The following is a 22,045-nucleotide window of genomic DNA, read 5'->3' as shown; positions in this document are numbered from 1 at the left end:
ATAGGGAAGTCTGGATTAGGGTGGAGGGAGCCCCATAGGATGGTGGCACATAGACCAGGGTACCCCTTAGACCACGTCCACCGCAACCTCCCAAGACGCCTGTTTGTATACATAATGAATTGTGGTGAAAATAAATCTTTCGTCTGGGGATTATTATTAGGGTATTCAATGAGCGCTGAACTAGCTCCGGGAAGCAACGGAGTGTTTTCAATCATGGGGGTAGAACACAGTGAGGTAAACAGAGAGAAGGGGAGCAGGAAGCTAACAGAGGAGGGTGAGGATAGGCATTTGGCAGCACAGGATCTACAAGCAACCAGGGAAGGAGACAGTGGGGAGGAGATCACAGTCTCAGATAGGGTGGCGAGTGCAGGGTGTTTGAACCTAGGTGTTAGGGAGGAGCCATTTATTGAAGAGGAGGGTCTTGAGCTCATTCCTGAACTGTAGAAGCGATGGTGCAAATCTGATGTTTACGGGAAGGAGGTTCCAGAGTCTTGGAGTGTAGACAGAGAAGCCTGTCTTCAGGTTCTTTCCTTTCTACACCATCAGAGTTCAAGTCTGCACATTTTCTCACTTCTGGTGGATCGTAGGCCTCTGGGGATGCTGAGTTTCTCAGTGAGGTAGCTTGCACACTTCAGGGTGACAGCCTTGTAGATGATGCAACAGGATCTAAGGCCATCTGTCACAATACTGATTGTTTTATCCCAAGAAACAATGACTATAAATGACCATCAATTAATGGAATGGGTCGATAACGAAGGTGTACAGGGTGGCCGAACAGTTTTGGTTAGGAAGCGCTAGATGTGGGCACTAGGGTTGGGTCCTTCCGGGGAATGGGGATGTGTCATGCGGAATAGATGGACATGGGAAGTGTTAACACGGGATTACTGTCGGACTACACAGAACGCCTAGAATGTAGGGGTCACACCTAAGGAACTGTATTGTGGGACCATCAAACAGGTCAGAAACTGTATTAGAATGCTGGAAACCACATTCCCCTGTAGAAGACATTTGGGATCACCAACAGGAACTTGAAGAAAAGCGGATGGCCGACAGACAGAGGGAGCAGATTAAGACTGAGGCAGTACTGGTAGCCTCACAAACAAATATGGAGGGTGGGGCCAGGATAGGGAGAGAAGTGGGAGACGTAGAAAGGAGGGAAGAGTGTCCTGCATAACTGATTTAGAGTAGGGCAGGGACAAGTAGGCACTATGCACAGCACCCTCCAACCTCAAGTTATGGCAGAAAATATGGTCAAGGCAATGATACAATGCACATTCAGCACTAGCGAAGTAATCACACTTCTGCAAAATAAGTATTTGCATATTAATAGAGATATAGGAGTAAGGAAGGCACAGTTCCCCACCTTATGGGCAGCACACAAAGAGGGGGGAACTGGCAGGGGAGGGGGACAGGTAGAGGACTATACAACACACCAGAACAGGGAAATTATAAGTTACTCACTGTAGTGACTAACGTACTCTTGGTCCCCTTTCCTCCATACTGCATAGGCATCCCTCCCAAGGGACGGGGAGACGGAACCTTTTTCACCAGAAAAAACATTCTTCCCCTTTAAATTTAGAGGCGCGTGGGGGTACGGCCCTGGGAGCATGCGCTGCCCTGACTCGCCCTCCAGCGCCACACCTAAGTCTCCATTGATGCGTCGACAATAGATTTAACATTGCCTAATGACACCAGTATTATTAGGGGGGAGGATGGTGAGACGTATGGAGGAAAGGGGACTAACACTACGGTCAGTAATTTATAATTTCTCTTAATTCCCGTCCCCTTTCGTCCATGCTGCATGGCCGATTACAACTGAATGTGGCCCCCAGGTGGAGAGGAGACCCTCCTTAAGCAAATATGTTCCTGAGACCGCCTGCCCAAAAGCCGCATCAGATCTAGAGCCGGCATCCAAACAGTAATGCTTGCAGAAAGCTGAGGGAGTGGCCCAAGTGGCCACCCTGCTTATAACTTGTCAAGGGACATGGCACTGGAATGCGGTGGCTGTTGCTTTGGCCCTGACTGCGTGGGCGTGCATGTTCGCCGGAATCGGCTTGTGCTGGCCCTCTTATGCCGCTTTGATGGCCGAGACCATCCAGCGGCATATGGAGGCCTTGGAGGCCTGGTAGCCTGGTCCCTGCACCTCCGAAAGTGACAAATGGGGCATCTCATTTGCGGAAGCCCTTGGTCCTGTCAGGGTACCATTTCAGGGCGAGCCTGAGATCTAGGCAGTGCAGAACTCTCTGTGCCTCGTCCTTAGGAACGGCAAAAAACGTAGGAAGGACTATTTCCTCATTCAAATGAAAAGCAGACGGCACCTTAGGCAGAAATGCTGGGTGTGTCTGCAGGACTACTTTGCCCCTGTGAAAGGTACTATATGGTTCTGAGGCGACCAGCGCCTGCATTTCGCTGACTCTGACCCGGTACAAAAATCTTCCAGTCCCTCAACACTGTCACGGGGAGGATCTGAGGATCCCTCGGCCTGAAGGCCGGTAGCTGGAGCAGCCTCAGTGCACGTTCTGGTATGAGGACCTGAGCAGTCCCTTGCACGCAGGCGAGTCCTTGGGAAGGAGTCTCCCTTGCAGGGTGCTATGGAAAATAGAGGCCCTACCTTGGGCCTGGATCGATGTTTCACAAAGTCCTTGAGGTCCTCTGGAGGCGACTTCTGGAAGAGCTTCCCTCCACCGACTAGGTCTGTTTCTTCAAGAACCTCGAAGACAGGGCGTTGCACGCTGTACAAGCTTGCCAACCGTGGTCTGGGCCAAGCCAACGTAGGCAGAGGGCGTGGGGGTCTGAAGTTGGGAAGAGCCCGTCACAGGATGAACACCTGCTGAACCCTGTGGAAGTTGATATGCGCCGGGGGGGGTTGTGACGCCTGAAGACAGAGTACCTGAATGAGTAAAAGACAAAGAGAAGAAGTATCAGTGCATGGAATTACATGGCCGAAGCCAAACCCAGGAGCGCTGCTGAATTCGGCCCGTTCCGTTGACGCGAAAAGGCAGTGAGGTGAGGCGCCGGAGGGCAGAGACAGGGCAGCACATGCTCCCAGGGCCGCACCCCCACCACGCCTCTAAATTTAAAAGGGAAGAAGGTTTTTTCTGGTGCAAAAGGTTCTGTCTGCCGTGCCTTGGGGAGGGACGACCATGCAGTATGGAGGAAAGGTGTACGGGATGTAAGAGTAAGGAGCGATGCAATATGGAAAGCACTTAACAGTGCGGCAGCAGTATTCAACGGATTATTACAGGTATTTCAGCAATGGTGAAAAGATCACTATTGATCTCAGGAGAGCAGCCACTACCCACATTGATGCATAATTCCTAACCTTATATTTGGAGTCCCTGGTGGTCAATGCATTTGAAGAAGCTGTAGAAAATACCTTAAGTCTCAGTAATACTATGGATAGAATTGGGGAGACTTGAGATTGGCAGTAGGGTGGTAAATAAACAGACTATATCGTCAACTTTTTCCAAGCTTAGGCAACTATTCAACAAAGAATACAGGCTGCACAGAAAGAGAACAGAGGGGTTGGTGGATGTCCAGGCATTACTTGCCTAAAAAAGTGAAAGAGGGTGGGACATACGATATGATAACTTGCAATATGTGGAGGTTACATTCCTTCCAACAACTAGTGGGGAGTGTGGGGAAATCTGGTCACAGATGGCCTTAAGAAATGCCCAGACTTCAAGAAGCAGTTTAAAGGTTTTTATTTCTTTAAATAACATGACATATGCAGATTGTTCAATGTCAATATGAGCGAACTGTTTGATGATAACATAAGCCGATTGTTCAGTGTTATACACCGAAGCAGGGGAGGGTTGGGTACACTATGGGGCATCCCTCTCTCGTCCTCTTGTGGGATTCCCACCACCCTGGCCCAGGTTTCTCTATTCTCCTAGTTTGCAACTAGTTGTTGAGAGTCTAAAGACAGCCTTTTCTATCTGGCTCATACAGGGATTTTCTAAAGATGCCTAGATTAACACTCCACTGGGTTGTCGATATGGCTTAATGAATGAAAGTTCTAATATCAGCGGCTCTGGTTCAATCTCTCCCTCAGTCACTCCCTTTCACTCCTTTCCCTGATATATTCTCTCTCTCTCTCTCCTCTCTCTCTCTCTCTCTCTCTCTCTCTCTCTCTCTCTCTCTCTCTCTCTCTCTCTCTCTCTCTCTCTCTCTCTCTCTCTCTCTCTCTCTCTCTCTCTCTCTCTCTCTCTCTCTCTCTCTCTCTCTCTCTCTCTCTCTCTCTCTCTCTCTCTCTCTCTCTCTCTCTCTCTCTCTCTCTCTCTCTCTCTCTCTCTCTCTCTCTCTCTCTCTCTCTCTCTCTCTCTCTCTCTTCTCTCTCTCTCTCTCTCTCTCTCTCTCTCTCTCTCTCTCTCTCTCTCTCTCTCTCTCTCTCTCTCTCTCTCTCTCTCTCTCTCTCTCTCTCTCTCTCTCTCTCTCTCTCTCTCTCTCTCTCTCTCCTCCTTCCCCCCCCTCACCTTCCCTCTCAATTTCTGAACATCCAATGTCCTTGCTCTCACTCTCACTCTTTTCCTCACCCCTCTTCTCTCTTCACCCAGACTACTTCTCTCTCTCTTCACCTTCTCCTCTTCTACTTTCTTACTCGTTCTACTCTTCCCCCTTTCTATTCTACTCTCTACTCCAATATCTAACATAAACTACTCTCCGTACTCCCTCTCTTCTTCGCCTTCAACAACCCTCTCCTCCTCTCTCTGACACACAATCCTCATTCTACACTGATGTGCCCTAACCTTAGCACACTCTCTCTGCCTATCTCTTAACCCCGCCTCCCACCTACTACTTCACGCTGCTCTCGCTATTCCCACACACTTCGTTGTACTCTTCTCCACAGCCCCTACAGTCTTATCTCTCATTCTAACTCCTCCTACACTCTATCCCCCTTTCCTTGTCCTATCACATACTTTTACAACCTTCCCGTCCCGTTTCACACTCCGCTACACACAACTGGTACCGTCTCACTCACAATCAATACCTCACCCGTATTCTGCTCCAAATCTGACACCAAGTCTTCAACACACCATTACCTCATCCATCCTCTGCCTGGTCTTTCAACCCACCTCAACACCTGTCCTCACTCCAGAAACCCTAACTTTGCCTTTCATTGTGTCCATTTATATTGAGGTCCTGTCCCATCCTTTGGTTCCAATGCTCACCCGACTTGTAGCCAAATCTATGCCTCCTTTGCCCCAGGGGCTGGGTCACACATGAGAGGTTCGATGGAGAAGAACAAGTTATTTCTTACCTTGTAACGTTCTTTCGATGGGATGTTCCTCCGACATATTCCTTATCTTGATATATTACATCCCAGCTTGCTGGCCTCGGACATTTTTTCAGTAGAGGGCGCTGCGCTTCGACATCCCTCGAGCTGTTGTCCCTCGACAGCCACCGTCTCGGCGCCGATGGCATTGTGCATATAAATAGACTCGCGCAGCGACCATTGCTCAGTTCCGTTTTGAAGCTTGAAATTTAGCTGTGCATGAATTGGTTATTGACCTTGAAGGAGCGTAAACTGCAACTACAAGTGAAGTTTTACTGCGGGCATGGATGGGAGGGGCGATAAGGAATACGTCGGAGGAACATCCCATCAGAAGAACGTTACAAGGTAAGAAGTAACTTGTTCTTCGAAGGGATTGTGTCCTCCGACGTATTCCTTATCTTGATGGACTCCCATAGCAGTGGTGTGCAAAAGGAGGTGGGAGCAAAATTGAAATATTTCCCTTTCAGGATGAACAAAGTGTAACACAGCTTTGCCAAATCTTGTCTCCTGGCTAGAGGAGGAATCCAGATTGTAGAATTTTGTAAAGGTATGTGCGGACGACCATGTGGCAGCCGCATACATGTCCCGAATCGGTACCCCTCTTTGGAGAGCCAAAGAGGCTGTGATACCCCTGGTTGAATGAGCCATTAGGTGTTGAGGGTGCTCTTTCCCTGCCAATTTGTAGCATTCTAGAATGGCTAAAATAATCCGTTTTGAGATGGTCTGTTTTGTGATTGGCAATCCTAATTTGTGTCCTGCATAACCTATAAACAGTTGGTCTAGATTTTTTTCCAAGTTCCCTTTTGGGACTAGATTTAAGTCCCAAAAGGGAACGTGGAACAGCTTTGGGGGATAGACATTAGTTAACCCCTTCAGAAATTGGATTACTAGGGGTATTTTGAAATATGGTGGCTCCTCTGCAGTGCGCTTGAAGATTGACAGCGCTGCGAGGTAGCCCTTGATCGTACCAACTTGAAGACCTGAATTCGCCAAAAAGAGCAAAAAAGATAACACCATTGGTGTACCGCATGTAAAGGGTTCAATATTCTTTTCTCTACACTAGCTGCAAAATCTGTTCCAACGGCAGCGGTATAAACCACGCAAATCTGAGGATTGTAGTACTTGCCGCCATGGCCCTGCTGATACTGTCAGCAGAATCAATGCCTGTTTGAAGGGACTCGCACATTGCATCTTTCCCATCTTTAATGATGTTTAAAAATGCTTCCCTTTCCTTTCCTTCAGGGAGACAGTCAGCCACAGATGAAGCACACTCCCAAAGTGCATGGCTGAATCTTGCAAGCGTGCAAGTGGCTTTAATAAATTTAAGCGCCATGCTACATGCCGAAAAGACTTTTTTGACATAGCATCAAACCTTTTATCATCCCTGTCTTGTGGAATAGTAGGGTATGCAGATCTACTATTTGATGAAGTTGCTGCTTGCACAACCAAACTCTCTGGACTTGGATGTTTGCTCAAATATTCAGGGTCTGAAGCAGATACCCTGTATTTGGCAGATCATTTTTTGTTAACTGCCGGGATAACTTCAGGAGTTTCCCCAATTAGCAGAGATTTTTCTTTGCAGTGCAGTATGAAAAGGAACAACAGGATCTTCCTGAGGACCTTTAACTAAAATGTCAGTAAGGTCATCCTGCTGAAAAGACGGTGTAGGTGTAGACCACCCCATGAACTCTATTATTCTGGCCATCAGAACCCTATAAGGGGTCTCAGCATGCTCCCCAGGGTCTGGTTTAGTAAACTCTACTTCTGGAGAAGTATCTAAACCACTTGCCTCATGTAAAGAGTCTTGAAGATCCTTTAACCTGTTCTCTTCAGAGATACATTCCTCTGCTATGGGTGTTGTGGTCCTTTGCAACCCCCAAAGGGCCTCTCATGGTCGGAATCCTCCCCTTCCTCATGTATAGAGGACACAGATCTAAAATAATCAGACCTAGGTTATGGTTTAAACCCATTTCTAGAGCAGAAGGGGCCAGATTTGTTGTCACCGGTTGAGAAAACGTCGAAGTTGTCGACGTGGAAGTCAAAGGCTTCGACAAACCCGAAAAAGGCGTCAAAAAAGTTTGAAGAGACCTCGAAGTACTCAAGAGGATCGGAATCCTACTCAGAGTCGTCAAAGTTGTCGACGGTCTCCTCGAGGTCATGGTCGAAGTCCTCGGCACCTCTACTGACTGAGATGTAGTGACAGTAGTACGTCTGTCTTTTATCGGAGTCGACAGTGGCGTCGAAGACGGTGTCGATGCAACCGATTTATACGTCGACGGACCCTTCGACAAAGGCGTCAATGCCGCGGATTTGTGAGTCGAAGAAACCTTCAACGACGGCGTTGATGACGCGGTCTTACTGCCTTTACTCAAGGTTTCATGACACTCTCAGGCTGTTTCGTTCGCCGGGTGCAACGACTCGCGGCGTTTTGATTTTTCAGGTCTTTCACCCAGGGTATCACCTTTAGCCATCTCCGAGGGGGTCGAGGCCGCTTTCTCAAAGATGCTAAGCATTTTCTTACGGAATTCCTCCCATAGCTGGAGAGCTGTGTTTCGTGGGGCAGGTGACCCTTTCCGGGGAAACCGAAGAAGAAGAGGGAGATCTATGACGCCTCTTTTTCGAGTGTTTCGATCTCGAAGACTGATGGGAACCGCTTCGAGACCTTGAACTGGAAGGTTTCCTGTGACGGCAAGGAGTCGAATGTCTTGACTCTGCCGAAGAAACTTTGGAAGGAGTAGAAGTTAAGAGTCTTACCTCTTTCTAGCTTCCCCTTACGCTCCTTCAAGGCTTTGGCCGTCATGGACATACAGTCCTCGTATTCCGAACAGTGATGCTCCGATCTCAGGCACCACAAACAGATCCTGTGAGGATCCGTCAACGACATTTTCTTCCCACAATCGCAACACTTTTTGAAGCCGGACCGTGGGGTCGACGGTTCGATGAGGAAGTCATTGAATAAAGATGATATTCTTTGAGGAATAAGATGAATCTTCTTGAAGAAAGAACTGAGCGACACGATTCCGAGGCCCACGAAGTGCAGAAAAACAGAACTGAGCAACGGTCTCTGCGTGGGTCTATTTATACGCACAATGACGGCGTCGAGACGGTGGCTGTCGAGGGACACCAGCTCGAGGGACGTCGACGAGCAGCGCCCTCCACTGAACATTTTTCCCAGGCCAGCAAGCTGGGATGTAATCTATCAAGATAAGGAATACGTCGGAGGACACAATCCCTTTGAAAAAAACGTTTAACCCCGTCCCCTTTTCAGTTTTAGTAGCCAGGTGCTCGAGCTGCAGTTTCTTCCTGCGATGGTGAGTTTGGTTTCAAATTCGATTTGGGCAGACTTTCTGTGTCTCTAAAGACGACATACCAAATGGGTTGTTCGGGTGAGGTCAGAGGAGGCAGACCAAGCGACTATGCGGAGGAAGGGCGGTGCAGAGAAGCATTGGGGCATATTATTCAGGCAGATGAGGTATTGGTTAGTGGGATAAAGTGGTACTTAGTTTAAATGAGCTTGTGGAGTAGGGGGTAAATGAGAGGGTGGGAAGTGAAAGGAGGGCGATTGAGGGAGGTGGTTTTGGTGAAGCAGAAGTAGTGTGGAAGGAGTAGTAGTAGTGAGGAGGCAGTAATAGTGGGGAGGAAGTAGTAGTATGGGATCTGAGTGATTTTTTCAATTGGGAAATGTGTGAACCACAAAAGGTTTGCACATTTCCCATGTGAACATGCATTCAAAACCCCTACATACCCACACCCCCACCCACACCCTCAACACAGCCCCACCCATACCCCCAACATAAACAAACCCTACTTACCTTTTTTACATGCTGAGTCCTTGCGTGATCAGGAACCGGCGCCGCAGGGTCCTTTTCTTTTGTTTTTTCTTTCTTTTTTCTTTCTTTTTTGTCTTCGGGAGCTGCAGGGGTGTCTACCGCAACCCCTGCTCACTATAACACACAGTATAGTGAGCGGGGTGTTTTGGGGGACACCCCCGCAGCCCCTGTTATTTTAAAATTATTATTTTTTTTTGGGTGTGCTGCGGGGGTGTCCCCTGCAACACCCTGCTCACTATACCACATTGTATAGTGAGCGGGATGTTGTGGGGGACACCCCCGCAGCCCCTGTTATTTTAAAATTATTATTTTTTTTTGGGTGTGCTGCGGGGGTGTCCCCTGCAACACCCTGCTCACTATACCACATTGTATAGTGAGCGGGGTGTTGCGGGGACACCCCCGCAACACCTGCAGTCTTTTTTTATATACTTACCTACAAAGCTACCACCAAACGTTCGAACTTTTGGTGTTCGAACCTTTGGTGGTAGCATTTTTTGGACTTTTTGTACGGTCTTTTTTTCGGTCCGATCGTACAATTCTGTAGTATGGAGGAAGGAGTAGTAGTAATGTAGAGAAATTGTGAGGAGAGAGGAGAGGGAAGAGAGTAGTAGGGCGCAAGATCATAGGGTGAAGGTGGACCATAGAGAGGGAACCATCAGAGGGTCAGAAGAAGAAGCGTCAAGCAGAGAGAGAAAAGACGGGGGGTAGGAAGCAGGAAATTAGAAGTAGATTAGGGAGAGCTACAGCTAGATCTAGGGAGAGTAGTCTGGCTTGTAAGGGCAAGACCAAGCAGGGCCTGAATGTCTGAAAGGCACCCAATACATAACCCAAGTCATGCTGGGGACATATATTGTTCCCCAATGAAGTTTAGACAGATAAAGCATTTGCCTTGATGCCATCACCTTGAGCTAGGCAGTTATTTTAGATAGTAGGGGTTACCATTCCCTGGTGACTAGCCCGAGGTTGAGGATGCATGGGCTAGGGAAGGACTGCTTATCCTAGTGCGTGAAAGGTGTATGCAAGGGTGAACGTAGGGTGACTGGGAAGGAAGGTGTGGTAGGAGTAGTAGAATGAAGAGAGGGGAAGTAGTAGAGAGCGATATTGTGGTACAGCGAGAAGCATAGCAGGAGAGACTAAGATCTGAGGGTGGAAGTAGGTTGTAGAGAATGAGAGGAGAGAGGAACATCTGAGTGAGAGTAGGAAGGATAACGAAGGATAGGAGGGTAGGAGAGGAGGGATGAGGAAGAGGGAGAACAGGGACAGATGCAGATAGTCACAGGAAGAGAAGGAGGGCTTGGAAGTTATATTCCAGGTAAGGCCTGAGAGGCACCTATTCTTATTGAAAACTACCTTTAGGTATCTTAGGTTAGGGACCGCCTAGATTGTGTCCAGAGGGAGTTAGTGTGATAAGATTTTTGCCTTTACACCATCACTAGTATTAACTGGGATAGCTATTAGATAGTAGGGGTTACCAAACTCTAGTGACGTAAAGGAAAGCCTAGGCTAGGAGGGGATTTGCCATCACTAGCTTAGAGAGGGATGACTTTCTGAGTCCAATGAATAAAAACAAAATAACCTTGATGTGACAAGAAGGCAGACAGGATGTTCAATTGAAAGGAAATGTTGTCTTTATTTGACTCACAAATCAAAGTAAAAAAAAAGGTGGTAGAATATAATGAAGAGAAAAGAGAAATTGCACAGAAGTATTCTCTCTAATTCTTCCGTCTCCTGCTGTTTCTTTTTCCTGGTTCTTTGCAGGGAATGCAATAAGGACCTCTGCATAGCTGTCTCCTTTTAGTCTTCGTACGCCCATAAGCCTCCCGCAGCTCCTGTCTCCGCGTCTGGTTGGCTCTGCAACAAAACCAAGAATGAACACCCAACCCTTCTACTGACTCTGGTTTATATACACAGGTTGTCATTAACCAATCCGGACTTACTCCCTAGGTTATAAGTACCTCTCCAAGCCCCGCCCCCTTCCTCTTGAGACATCGTGGAGGAGAACGCTGTCTGGATTTGACTCCCATTCTCTGGGTCTAGTCCAGCCCTTGCTGAGACCCACAGTTCCAGGTAAGTGTGTTTGTGTGTGTGTGTGTGTATTTAGGAGGCTGCCTGCCTCGTGTGTTTTTATTTGTGAGTGTTTAGCTTGGGTCCCGTTCGCAGGTACGAGTTTACTGTCCTCTTGCCGCGGGGCTACCGTCTCATGGGAGTGCGGCGTGTCGCTGTCTTCCCGCAGCGGGGCTGCCGCCTCATCGGAGCGTTGCATTTCTGCCATCCCGTCATCCTGCTCCGGTGCATTCCGCTCAATGTAGGTTTGATCCGGCCCGCGCCTCCCCGCGCCTGCTCCTCTATGCTGCTTGATCCCTTTCTCAGACCCGGCGGCTGTATTCCCTGTCTCACTCCCGGCGGCTGTGCCCTCGCATTTTAGCGCATTGTTTAAACGAAATTTCGGGTCGGAGTCGCGACCCCACCATGTCCCAAGGTTGTGTATATCCGTTTGTTCCCGTGGTTCTGGCCCTGGGTTTGCACTTGATACTGGTTTTATCGAGGGGTTTTCCCTGGTTACCTCACTAGTTACCTTAGGTATGAAACAAATAGGTAAATGGGTCCCTGTGTTTTCTTCCAGACTATTACACATATCCCCCGAAGATTCAAACTGTTCGGGTTGATCAAGACATCTTGACAGATAGTCCGGAATCAATTGAAATGCAGCTGGTATGTGTATGGTCTGAAAACAAAATTCCTGTAACGTGAGGAACCATCAAAAAACCCTTTGGTTCGAATCCTTGTGTTTGGCCAGCCATTGAAGCAGTGCATGATCAGTGTACACAGTAAATCGGCGTCCAGCCAGGTAGTATCTGAGAGTCTCAATTGCCCATTTGATTGTTAAACACTCTTTTTCGATGGTGGAGTATCCCAACTCATGAGGCAACAATTTCCAACTTATAAATGCCACCGGGCGTAAATCTGTCTCACCACCTTGTGAGATCACTGCACCCAACCCTAAGCCAGATGCATCGGTTTGTAGAAAGAATGGCTCTTGAAAGTTCGGGCACCGTAGAACAGGATGCGCCGATATGATGTTTTTGAGTTTATGAAAGGTTTTTAACGCATTTCCGTCCTTTAGTATGTCTCCTGTGTAAGATGTTTTGAGGGTTTCTGTCAGTGGACTGGCGATTGATGAAAATAGAGGAATGAACCTCCTGTAGTAACCAATGAACCCCAAAAAGGCTCTTACTCGTTTCTTGTTGCTAGGCATTGGCAGCTTTATAATAGTCTCTACTTTGTCCATGTGCGGTCTGATAACTCTGTTCCCTACTAGATACCCTAGGTACCTGGTCTGGTTGGCTGCTAGTATGGTTTTCTTGGGGTTTATTTTCAAACCAGCTGTTTGTAGTGATTTCATTACTGCAGTGAGATGTTCCAGATGCTCCTTCCAGGTTCGGCTGTACACTACTATCTCATCTAAGTAAGCTGAACTATATTGACAGTGTGGGGCTAGTATTCGATTCATCAAGGCTTGAAATGTCGCCAGGGAACAATGCAACCCGAACGGTAGTACCGTAAATTGGTATAGTCCTGAAGGGGTCGAGAAGGCTGTTTTTAGTTTATCTTCCAATCTCAAGGGAATCTGCCAGTACCCTTTCACCAGCTCTATGGTACTAATGAAATGGGCAGAACCCAATTGCCGATGAGTTCATCGATGCGGGGCATTGGATAAGCTTGGAATGTTGAGATCGAATTCAGCTTCCTATAATCCATGCAAAACCGGATACTTCAGTCGGGCTTTGGGACCAGTACGATAGGGGAGGACCAATGACTGCATGAAAGTTCTATTACTCCTAGTCTCAACATTTCTTCTACTTCTGCTTGCACGGACGCCCTTTTTGACTCGGGAAGGTGGTATGGACGTATTCTCACTGTTTGTCCTGGTTCCGTTTCTATTTTGTGCTCTACCAAGGTCGTTCATCCTGGGAAGAAGGAAAATACATTCCTTAATGTACTAAATTGGTCTTCCAATTCCTTTTTCCTCTCTGCGGTTAGTTGGGAACACCACTGGACTGCATTAAAGGCCGGTTCCTGTTCTTCGCGAGTAGCCACCTAGATGTTGGTTGTATATGCTTCAGGTTCTTTCCATTCTTTAAGTAGATTTATATGGTAGTTCTGAGTTTTCTCTCTGCGATCCAGTTGTTCTACCATATAATTTACCAGGCCTAAGATTGCTGTTATTTTAAATGGCCCTCTCCACTGGGCCAACATCTTATTATGGCTTGTGGGTGGGAGCACTAGCACTTGGTCCCCTATTTTAAAGCTGAGGACTCTAGTCTTCTTCTTGTAAAACTTTTCCTGTGCCACTTGAGACCTACCCAGATTTTCTTGGGCCAGCTCCCTCAGTTTAGACAAATTAATTCTTAGTTCTATTACGTAGTCTGCAAGGGTTGTGGCTTCCTCTTCTTCTTCCCATTCATTTCTGGCAATGTCTAAGACGGTTCTCGGGCAGTGTCCAAACAATAATTCAAACGGAGAAAACCCTGTTGATGGCTGCGGGGTGTCTCTTAGCACTATGAGTACCCATGGAACAGCTCTGTCCCAGTCTTTTTCTGTAGGGGCTGTTACCTTCTTGAGCATTAGTTTGATTGTCTTGTTGTAGCGCTCTACCAACCCATCCGTTTGGGGATGATATATAGAAGTGTGTATTTGTTTAATTTGCAACTGTTGGCATACTCTGAGCATTACTCCTGATGTGAAATTCCGGCCTTGATCCTTCACTATCTCCGATGGAATCCCCACTCTGGCAAAAAAATGGTACCAGTTGGTTACATACTTGTACGGCACTTATGCCTCTCCTGGGAAAGACTTCCGGGTACCTTGTGGCATAGTTTACTATTACCAAAAGATACTGGTATCCGTGACTACTGGGCTCCAACGGACCAACCAAATCCATGCCAATCCGGAAGAATGGTTCCTTTATCAATGACATCGGTCTTAAGGGTGTGCAAAGTGGTTTTATTAGGTTTGTCTTCTGGCAGACTGGGCACTCTTTGCAGTATTTTGCCACCTCTCTTTATACCCTGGCCAATAAAACCTCTTCAGAATTTTATCCTGGGTTTTTTCTCGGGCCATATGTCCTCCTGTCCGATTATCATGAGCCAGTTCAATTATGGAGGGTCTGAAACTGGCAGGTACTAGCAACTGTTCCAACTCCGGTTCATTCGGTTTCTTGGTAACTCTGTATAGAAGGCCTCTTGCCAACTTGAATCTGGGGTAATCCTGTGGATTGTTGGACTCATTAACAGCTTGTTCCCGGACATTTTTTAAAGTCAGGTCCGTTAGGGGTTCACTCCTAAAGGACAGTCTTTTATCCTCGGGAACCCAGGCCACTATCCCACTGAACCTTTTCAGACACTTTTTTTTCTCATCCCAACTTCTCTGCTCGTTTTCTTGGGTTCCCTCTCTCTTTCTTCTGCAATGTCCATGTGGGAAAATGGGGCCGATTTTAACCACTCCATATCCGTGACACAGTCATTAAAGGCGGGTAGGTCTGTTCCGAGTAACACTGGGGCTGGTATGTGTGGTATGATGGCTACCTCCATAGGTGTACTAACCCAGTTGACTTCTATAGTAACCTGTTTGGAAGGGTATGTTTTGGTGTCTCCATGCACACATTTTACTGGAATTACACGATCCCCCCTGGTACCCGATACACTTACTTCTGGTCGGATGGCAGTCTGTTCGCGTCTGCTGTCAAGAAGACCTTGCCTGGGAACCCCATCGACTCAGACCTCAACCAAGTATGGCTTGTCTTCTTCCCGACTCTGGACACAACTGATTTCCATTGGTTCGGCCTTGGGTTTTCTTGGGCAGAACCGGGCAATGTGGCCCCATTCCCCGCAATCAAAGCATTGAGGCTGTCTGTTGGTGTTGGGCCGTACCCCCGCTTTTGGTTCCATTCGTGGAGGCTTGATCTCTACTGTTCCTGCTGGCTTAAGAGGAATGTTCCTATTTACTTCCACCGGGATTACCCGTGTTCCTCCGGCCTTTTGGAAAGCGGTTGTGATGTCTATTGCTTCGTTGAGGGTAGGCCAATGATGTTGCCGTACCCACCTTTGCATGGCACTTCGGAGGGCATCTACAAATTGTTCTAGTTTTATCTTCTCCATTATTTCCTGTAAATTGCAGTTGGCGGGTTTTAACAATTTGTCCGTTAAATCATGAACCCGATTATGCAGCTGCCTTTTTGGCGGTATGCCTCATCATCTATGCCCATCCTCTCAAGAATGGTTCTTTTGATATCCGCATAGGTTGTGTCACCATTTGGATTTGCCGCCTGGTAGGCCCCTTGCATGGAGCCGGTCAATAAGGGTGCTATAAAGTGACCCCATTTCTCTACTGGCCACTGTGAGTTCCTGGCGACCCGTTCAAAGTTCGTAAAGAAATACCCTGGATTGTCCCCCTGTTGAAACTTCTGCAGCACATTAGAAGGGGCAGGCGTTGAACCTCTGTGAGACACCATCGCTTCTGTGACTTGCTTTAGGGTGTCCAGCGTTGCTGCTTGTAATTGTAGAGTTTGCTGTAGTGCTAGGTGGTCCACTTGGGCTTGGTGACTATGTACCTGCACCAACTGCTGTAGTTGTTGTTGTCCGTCTGCCAGCGCCTTGATTATTGCCTCCATGGCGTGTTTGAAATCCCACCGCTTCTGTCACCAAAATTTGTGACAAGAAGGCAGACAGGCGGTTCAATTGAAAGGAAATGTTGTCTTTATTTGACTCACAAATCAAAGTAAAAAAAAAGTGGTAGAATATAATGAAGAGAAAAGAAAAATTGCACAGAAGGATTCTCTCTAATTCTTCCGTCTCCTGCTGTTTCCTTTTCCTGGTTCTTTGCAGGGAATGCAATAAGGACCTCTGGATAGCCGTCTCCTTTTAGTCCTCATACGCCCATAAGCCTCCCGCAGCTCCTGTCTCCACGTCTGGTTGGCTCTGCAACAAAACCAAGAATTAACACCCAACCGTTCTACTGACTCTGGTTTATATACACAGGTTGTCATTAACAAATCAGGACTTGTCCTACTCCCCAGGTTATAAATACCCCTCCAAGCCCCGCCCCTTCCTCTTGAGACATTGTGTAGGAGAACGCTGTCTGGATTTGACTCCCATTCTCTGGGTCTAGTCTGACCCTTGCTGAGACCCACAGTTCCAGGTAAGTGTGTTTGTGTGTGTGTGTGTGTGTGTGTATTTAGGAGGCTGCCTGCCAAGTGTGTTTTTATTCGTGGGTGTTTAGCTTGGGTCCCGTTGGCAGGTACGGGTTTACTGTCCTCTCGCAGCGGGGATACCATCTCATGGGAGCGTGGCGTGTCGCTGTCTTCCCGCCGCGGGGCTGCCGACTCATGGGAGCGCAGCATTTCTGCCGTCCCGTCACCCTGCTCTGGTGTATTCCGCTCAATGTAGGTTTGATCCGGCCCGCGGCTCCCCGCACCTGCTCATCTCTGCTGCTTGATCCCTTTCTCAGACCCGACGGCTGTATTCCCAGTCTCACTCCCAGCGGCTGTGTCCTCGCATCTTAGTGCATTGTTTAAACGAAATTTCGGGTCTGAGTCATGACCCCACCATGTCCCAAGGTTGTGTATATCCATTTGTTCCGGTGGTTCTGTCCCTGGGTTTGCACTTGATACTGGTTTTATTGAGGGGTTTTCCCTTGTTACCTCACTAGTTACCTCAGGTATGAAGCAAACAGGTAAATGGGTCCCTGTGTTTTTTTTTGTTTTGGACTATTACACTTGAATTATCTTTGGGAGTTGCAGTGTTCTTGAGGCCACATGTGAATTGGCTCCAGGAGACATACTGCAGAAGGTATGTCACTACAAATGTCACAAATATTCACCTACAAGAATGTTGCCAAAACAGCTGTCTTAAAAGTGAAGTAACAGCATCAGGTAAAAAAGAAATTATCATAGGGGTTCAGAAGATTAGGGGATAGTTATGGATTATACACAATTCCAGAGAAGAATGCTTACGTTGGTACATAGAGTTGGCTTTTTAGCCCTTTAAAGTCACCTTATGGTAATGCTTGGATGAAATTGAGCTCCACACTGTTCTCTGTGTTACTTGTAGTTACTATAGTGCTTTGTATTTACACTATCGTGTTGTTAAACCTTTTAAAGGTCAATAAGGAAACAAGTGCCAGACAAGTGGCCTTAGAGGAAGGTTACTATGACACGAAAGAGGGAAAATGGAAAGAAGGCATGGCCCTGATCTGTAGGGGTGAGGACAACAGGGTTAAACAATAACATTTTCAGGTACCCCAGCCTTATAGTTGATATTTCACCCACAGGAACACTAATTGGGCCAGGCCAGGGGAGCTCTCTATTTCAATGGAGATATGGAGATGTACACGAAGAAATGTTGATGGTGAATTATATGATTCCAGCAGACCAGATGTTCAATGGTGGCCAATAGTACCCTTGAAAAGGTTGGCTACTATAGTGACATGAAAAAAGAAAGAATACAAGCATCATTCATGCCCCCTTTTTCAGACGTGAAAGTGGTTGTAGGGAGCCCAAATTAATAGAACAAGGATAGGGGAGGCCAATTGCATACAATATCATTGTTCGTAGCATTGGTTGACTCCCACTCGTGGGTGAGGGCAGCTGGGAGGAAGGTAAGAAAGGAGAAAAATGATTTGTTCCAACTGGTCAGAGAAGAAAAAATAAAAAAGAATAAGCGGATGTTGGCTGAGGCCTACTTGGATGTAGTGATTGTGTATAATGATTGGACAGTTTTTTCAGTGCACAGTTAGCAAAGAAGCGGTCTACGCGGTAGATGAGTATTGAAATCGTACTAAGAGCATTGTTATCTAACTTCTGGTTGTCTTTGTCTCCTGTTATTTGAGGAAAAGTCTTTGCGCCTTGAAACACCTGTGTATAGGCAGGTTATAAATGCCATATCATATCATATGAGTCACGAGCGCGCTGACAAATCTACTGAAAAAACAAATATGATTCGCACATATCGGCCGAGAGGGCCTTGGGCAGAATACGCCCATCAGTCTCCAACAAATATGTGCCAAGACCCCAGGCAGGGAGGAATGGAGTTCAACAGGTGGACTAATAGCTGAACACGAACATGGCACGTGGGGCCTCTGCAACTGGTTTAATACTTTGTATTGGGGTTTAGCCCACCAGAGATTGTATTTAATGAAAAGGAGTAGGGGCCGACAGCAGTGCACGTCACCCACCATGGCAGAACCCTGCTCCACATCTAATGTTGATACCTAAAGCTTTGTGGGCTAATACTACGAAGTCTGACCTGGGTCAGGGGGTGCCGGACAGAGCAATTTGGCACGCTGACAGGGTATTACAATGAGCTGGGGCAGATGTATCCAATCGGGACTGTGTTGGTGGTTTTGGGTGATTCAAACCACCTCATTTATAAGGCGATTGTATTTTTCATCTGATTTCTTTTTAATGGCGGCAACTGCGTGACCTCCATTCTGCTTGCTTTGGGGTGGGTATATCCATTAACATGCCAATTTATGCCAGAAGTTGGGTACATTTTCAAATATAGAAACTAAATCATGCAGAGCAGTCTCTCGTGAAAGACCTTAGAAGTGGAGGGCAACTATTCTGCGTCATCTGCTTCAGAGTTAGCAGCCTGAGTCCTGTTTGTATCTAAGGAAGGGCCAGTGTTGCAGTGTAATGCGTTTCTCTACTAACTGTTTTTTTGAATATCTGTTTTATTGAATATCTGTCTTCAATACACAAGTAAAGCCTACAAAGAATACGTTAAATCCGGGGTACTGACCCAGAGCACACCTACAGGCAGTATAAGGTCACTTGCTGGCCTTCTTCCCCTCACGAACAAGGTTAATTATACAATATATCATCATAGGTTTCGACTAATAAAACTTGCTCTGCTCAGTGAAAACATAAGAGAAAAGCTGTCACGGTTTACAAATTGACCGATAGCAAATATGAAAAGCGCAACACATGTCAGGAAGTAGCATGCAAGTGCTTCAAACAACTCGGCAGCCCAGGATCGTGAAGATGGAAACCTAGCTTAAGCTTATCTCATCTCATCTCATCTCTGCACTCCATCCCATTAGGATTGTCTGTCAGGTGGCATACAAGCTCAAACCAAAAACAGAACCATGGAAAAAACAACAACCAAAAAAAGAGGTTAAGAAATGGGTTTTCAAATAACAAAAAGTTAACTAAACGAATGGTGGGAAAAAATGTTTTAAAAAATATTTGTTTTACTACCTGTGAAACAAGTAACCATTAAAAAATGAAGGATGCAAAATGCATCTACTTCAAAAATAAAACTAGCGGCCTGAAAAGTGCTTGCTTAGAATAATACTACAGAATCAAAATCTCTCAATGAAACGATTGTGCATTATTAAGTAAGCAATTCACAATGTATAATGTCACACAAGAATGGAACAAAAGTCAACTACCAACGGTATATTACAAGAATAACTTACTGTCGAAGAATTCATCATAGTCTATTCTTTCAACACAGCAGGTGTACATACGCAGGGCAGCAATTTTAATTTTCTGTAAATTAATTAAAACATATTAAATGCAAGTTCACTTTAAAAGAATACATTCAAAATATTATAACTAATAGTTTCATAATGTTTTTTCAATAAAGAAATATCTGAAATAATAGACGGCTGAACAAGGAATTTCTTTCTCATGGTACTGTTAGCATGGCAAATGTCCTTCAAATATGCATTGGTAATGCCAACAGATGTAGCTACTGAAAAGTCTGTGTGTGACTTAAGCGGTGGGAGGGAACGTATCAAGAGTGTGGAGCACAGGATATATGAGGGCTAAAGTAAGGGGAGAGAGAGCTCACGGGGTGAAAAGCATCACAGGGTTAAGATACACAAAGGAGGTGGGGGTGTACAAGGGTGTGGTGCTGGGGTGCTTGCAAGAGCACAAGTAAAGTGGGTTTATGTGGAAGAGAAGGTGCAGGAGGAGGTGGAAGGGTGCACTAGTAGAAGGGGCAAAGTGGACAAAGGGGCACAATAGGGGAAAGGAGAGGGGACAATGCAACAATTCTGGGGAGAAAGCCAACAAAGAGGGGGGAGCATGTGCACGATTGTGCACCTTTTAACTGTGCTTGTTGAGATACAAAAGCTTTGAAAGAGGACGGTCCAGCACTTAGAGACTGGTCTACGGTGTTAAGCGCATAAAAGATTAACTACCATTCCGCCTCAGAGATAATCTGTGCACTATGACTAGTGTGTTAAGTCAATGGCGGTTTCCAGCAGAGTAGAAACATTGCTCATCTTATTGTGTAACCAGGGTATAATGCATTGCCAGAGGGAGATTACACCCTCGGGTGTGAGACCCATCAGAGTAGAAGCCAGGCCTACTCAGAGGATGACGGTGGCAGTTGAGCGGGTCCCAATTCCTATCCCCTCCCTAAGTGCCTGCTTATATATGTGCAGTACCAACTTGCATTACAAGAGGATACGATGTGGGCACTAGAGGATGAATCAACACACACAACACTGGTTAGCTGGGTATGTGGTCTATTTTCTCAATGCTTTGGTTTGTAGGATTACAGCAAGAACACAGGGGGATCGGGGGCCGAGTTTGCTGGGCAGGCAGGGTATGCAGACAGCTTTTTTTGGAAGAGGGTGGTTGTGGAAAAGGTCCATTGACCAAGGAATGGTTACAGAAGTCAGCCAAGGAAGGTTCTCGCAGTTCCGCGATGGTCCTGTAGTCCTCAAAAGGGAGCAGCGGCAGAGGGGGCCGCGCCGGGGGGTGTTGCCCACACCTCTTGTATTAGCATGTAGGGATTGGATCCAGGATATCTTGCCCTGAGGAGTATTGTGAGACAGGTATGGTATCAAGAGAGACACAGACTCAAAAGTAACAGTTTGAAAACCTTTATTAAGGAACTTTCCTGGGTTGATGAAATGCCTAACTGGCCCGACTCTAAAGGGATTGTTCCCTAAACTGATGCTTTGAGGACCCTGTCATGAGTGTCCTGCATGAGAGAGGAGAATCTGGGGAACTCTCTACCAATGATAACCTGTACAGGAAACCAGGTATTACCGCTGATGGGATGACGATATAAGCATTTTTAATCCGAATAGGAACTGGGATGTTAGGGTAAATTTCCTGGTCTCCATGAACGGTTGTATACAAATTATTCGAACTACAATTGTTCGAATTACAATTGACCTTTGCAAAATTGACCGAATTGTGAAGGTCAATTGTTACATATATGCGGGGGGAAACCCCCCCGCAACCCCCATTATATATATAAATATATATATATATACATATACATATATATACACATAACCAAACCAATATATATTTATATATATATATATACGGTCAATTGTGCTAAGGTCAATTCGGACCCTCGACTTTCGGTCAATTAGGTAATTAGAACAATTGTGTTCGAACAATTTGGGTAATACCCCATGAACGCACGTAATTCGAACTTTCTTGAATTGTTTAAGGTTATCAAAGGGGATTAAGTCGGACCATACTGCAGTTTGTTTACTTCCGAGTCTATAAGGGCCTGCACGGAGACCCCATTCACTATAGCAGGTTCATGGGTTGATGTAGTTGGGATATCACAGTAACAGGCACTCATAGTCTTGGTAACCCCTTCTGGTTCTTCCCACTCCTCATCTATCAGGCACTTGATTTCCATTGGTTCCTCTTTTCTATTTTGGGGGACAGCTTGCTTTCTTCTCTTTTAATCTCTTCCCGACCTTTGCATTCTGGTCGCTTATCTGTTCCTTCTCGGATGTAAGCTTCTCTAGACTTGATAGCGGTCCCAATTTTATCCTGTTAGGAGGAATAGGGATGAGTAGATCCTCAACCTTCTTTTCTTTCGTCACCTCGATGTAAGGAGTGGAAGTGTTTGTGGGCCTTTGCAGAATTATGAGCAGTTTCAATTGCCAGAGCAAGAAT

General features: G+C 46.5%; 1 protein-coding gene across 3 annotated transcripts in view; it reads right to left on the bottom strand.

The window, feature by feature from the left end:
• LOC138513577 (ubiquinol-cytochrome-c reductase complex assembly factor 1-like) overlaps positions 1–22,045 on the bottom strand; it is a 778,211-nt gene that overhangs the window by 489,008 nt on the left and 267,158 nt on the right. For all 3 annotated transcript variants that reach the window (XM_069628534.1, XM_069628535.1, XM_069628536.1), the window contains one exon: positions 19,582–19,654. In XM_069628534.1, coding sequence (XP_069484635.1) covers positions 19,582–19,654 — 73 coding nt within the window. The remainder of the gene's footprint in view (positions 1–19,581; positions 19,655–22,045) is intronic.

Source organism: Ambystoma mexicanum, chromosome 12 (assembly GCF_040938575.1).
Source record: "Ambystoma mexicanum isolate Mex_15411 chromosome 12, UKY_AmexF1_1, whole genome shotgun sequence".
Taxonomy (NCBI): domain Eukaryota; kingdom Metazoa; phylum Chordata; class Amphibia; order Caudata; family Ambystomatidae; genus Ambystoma; species Ambystoma mexicanum.
This window is presented reverse-complemented; position numbering and strand designations above follow the sequence as displayed.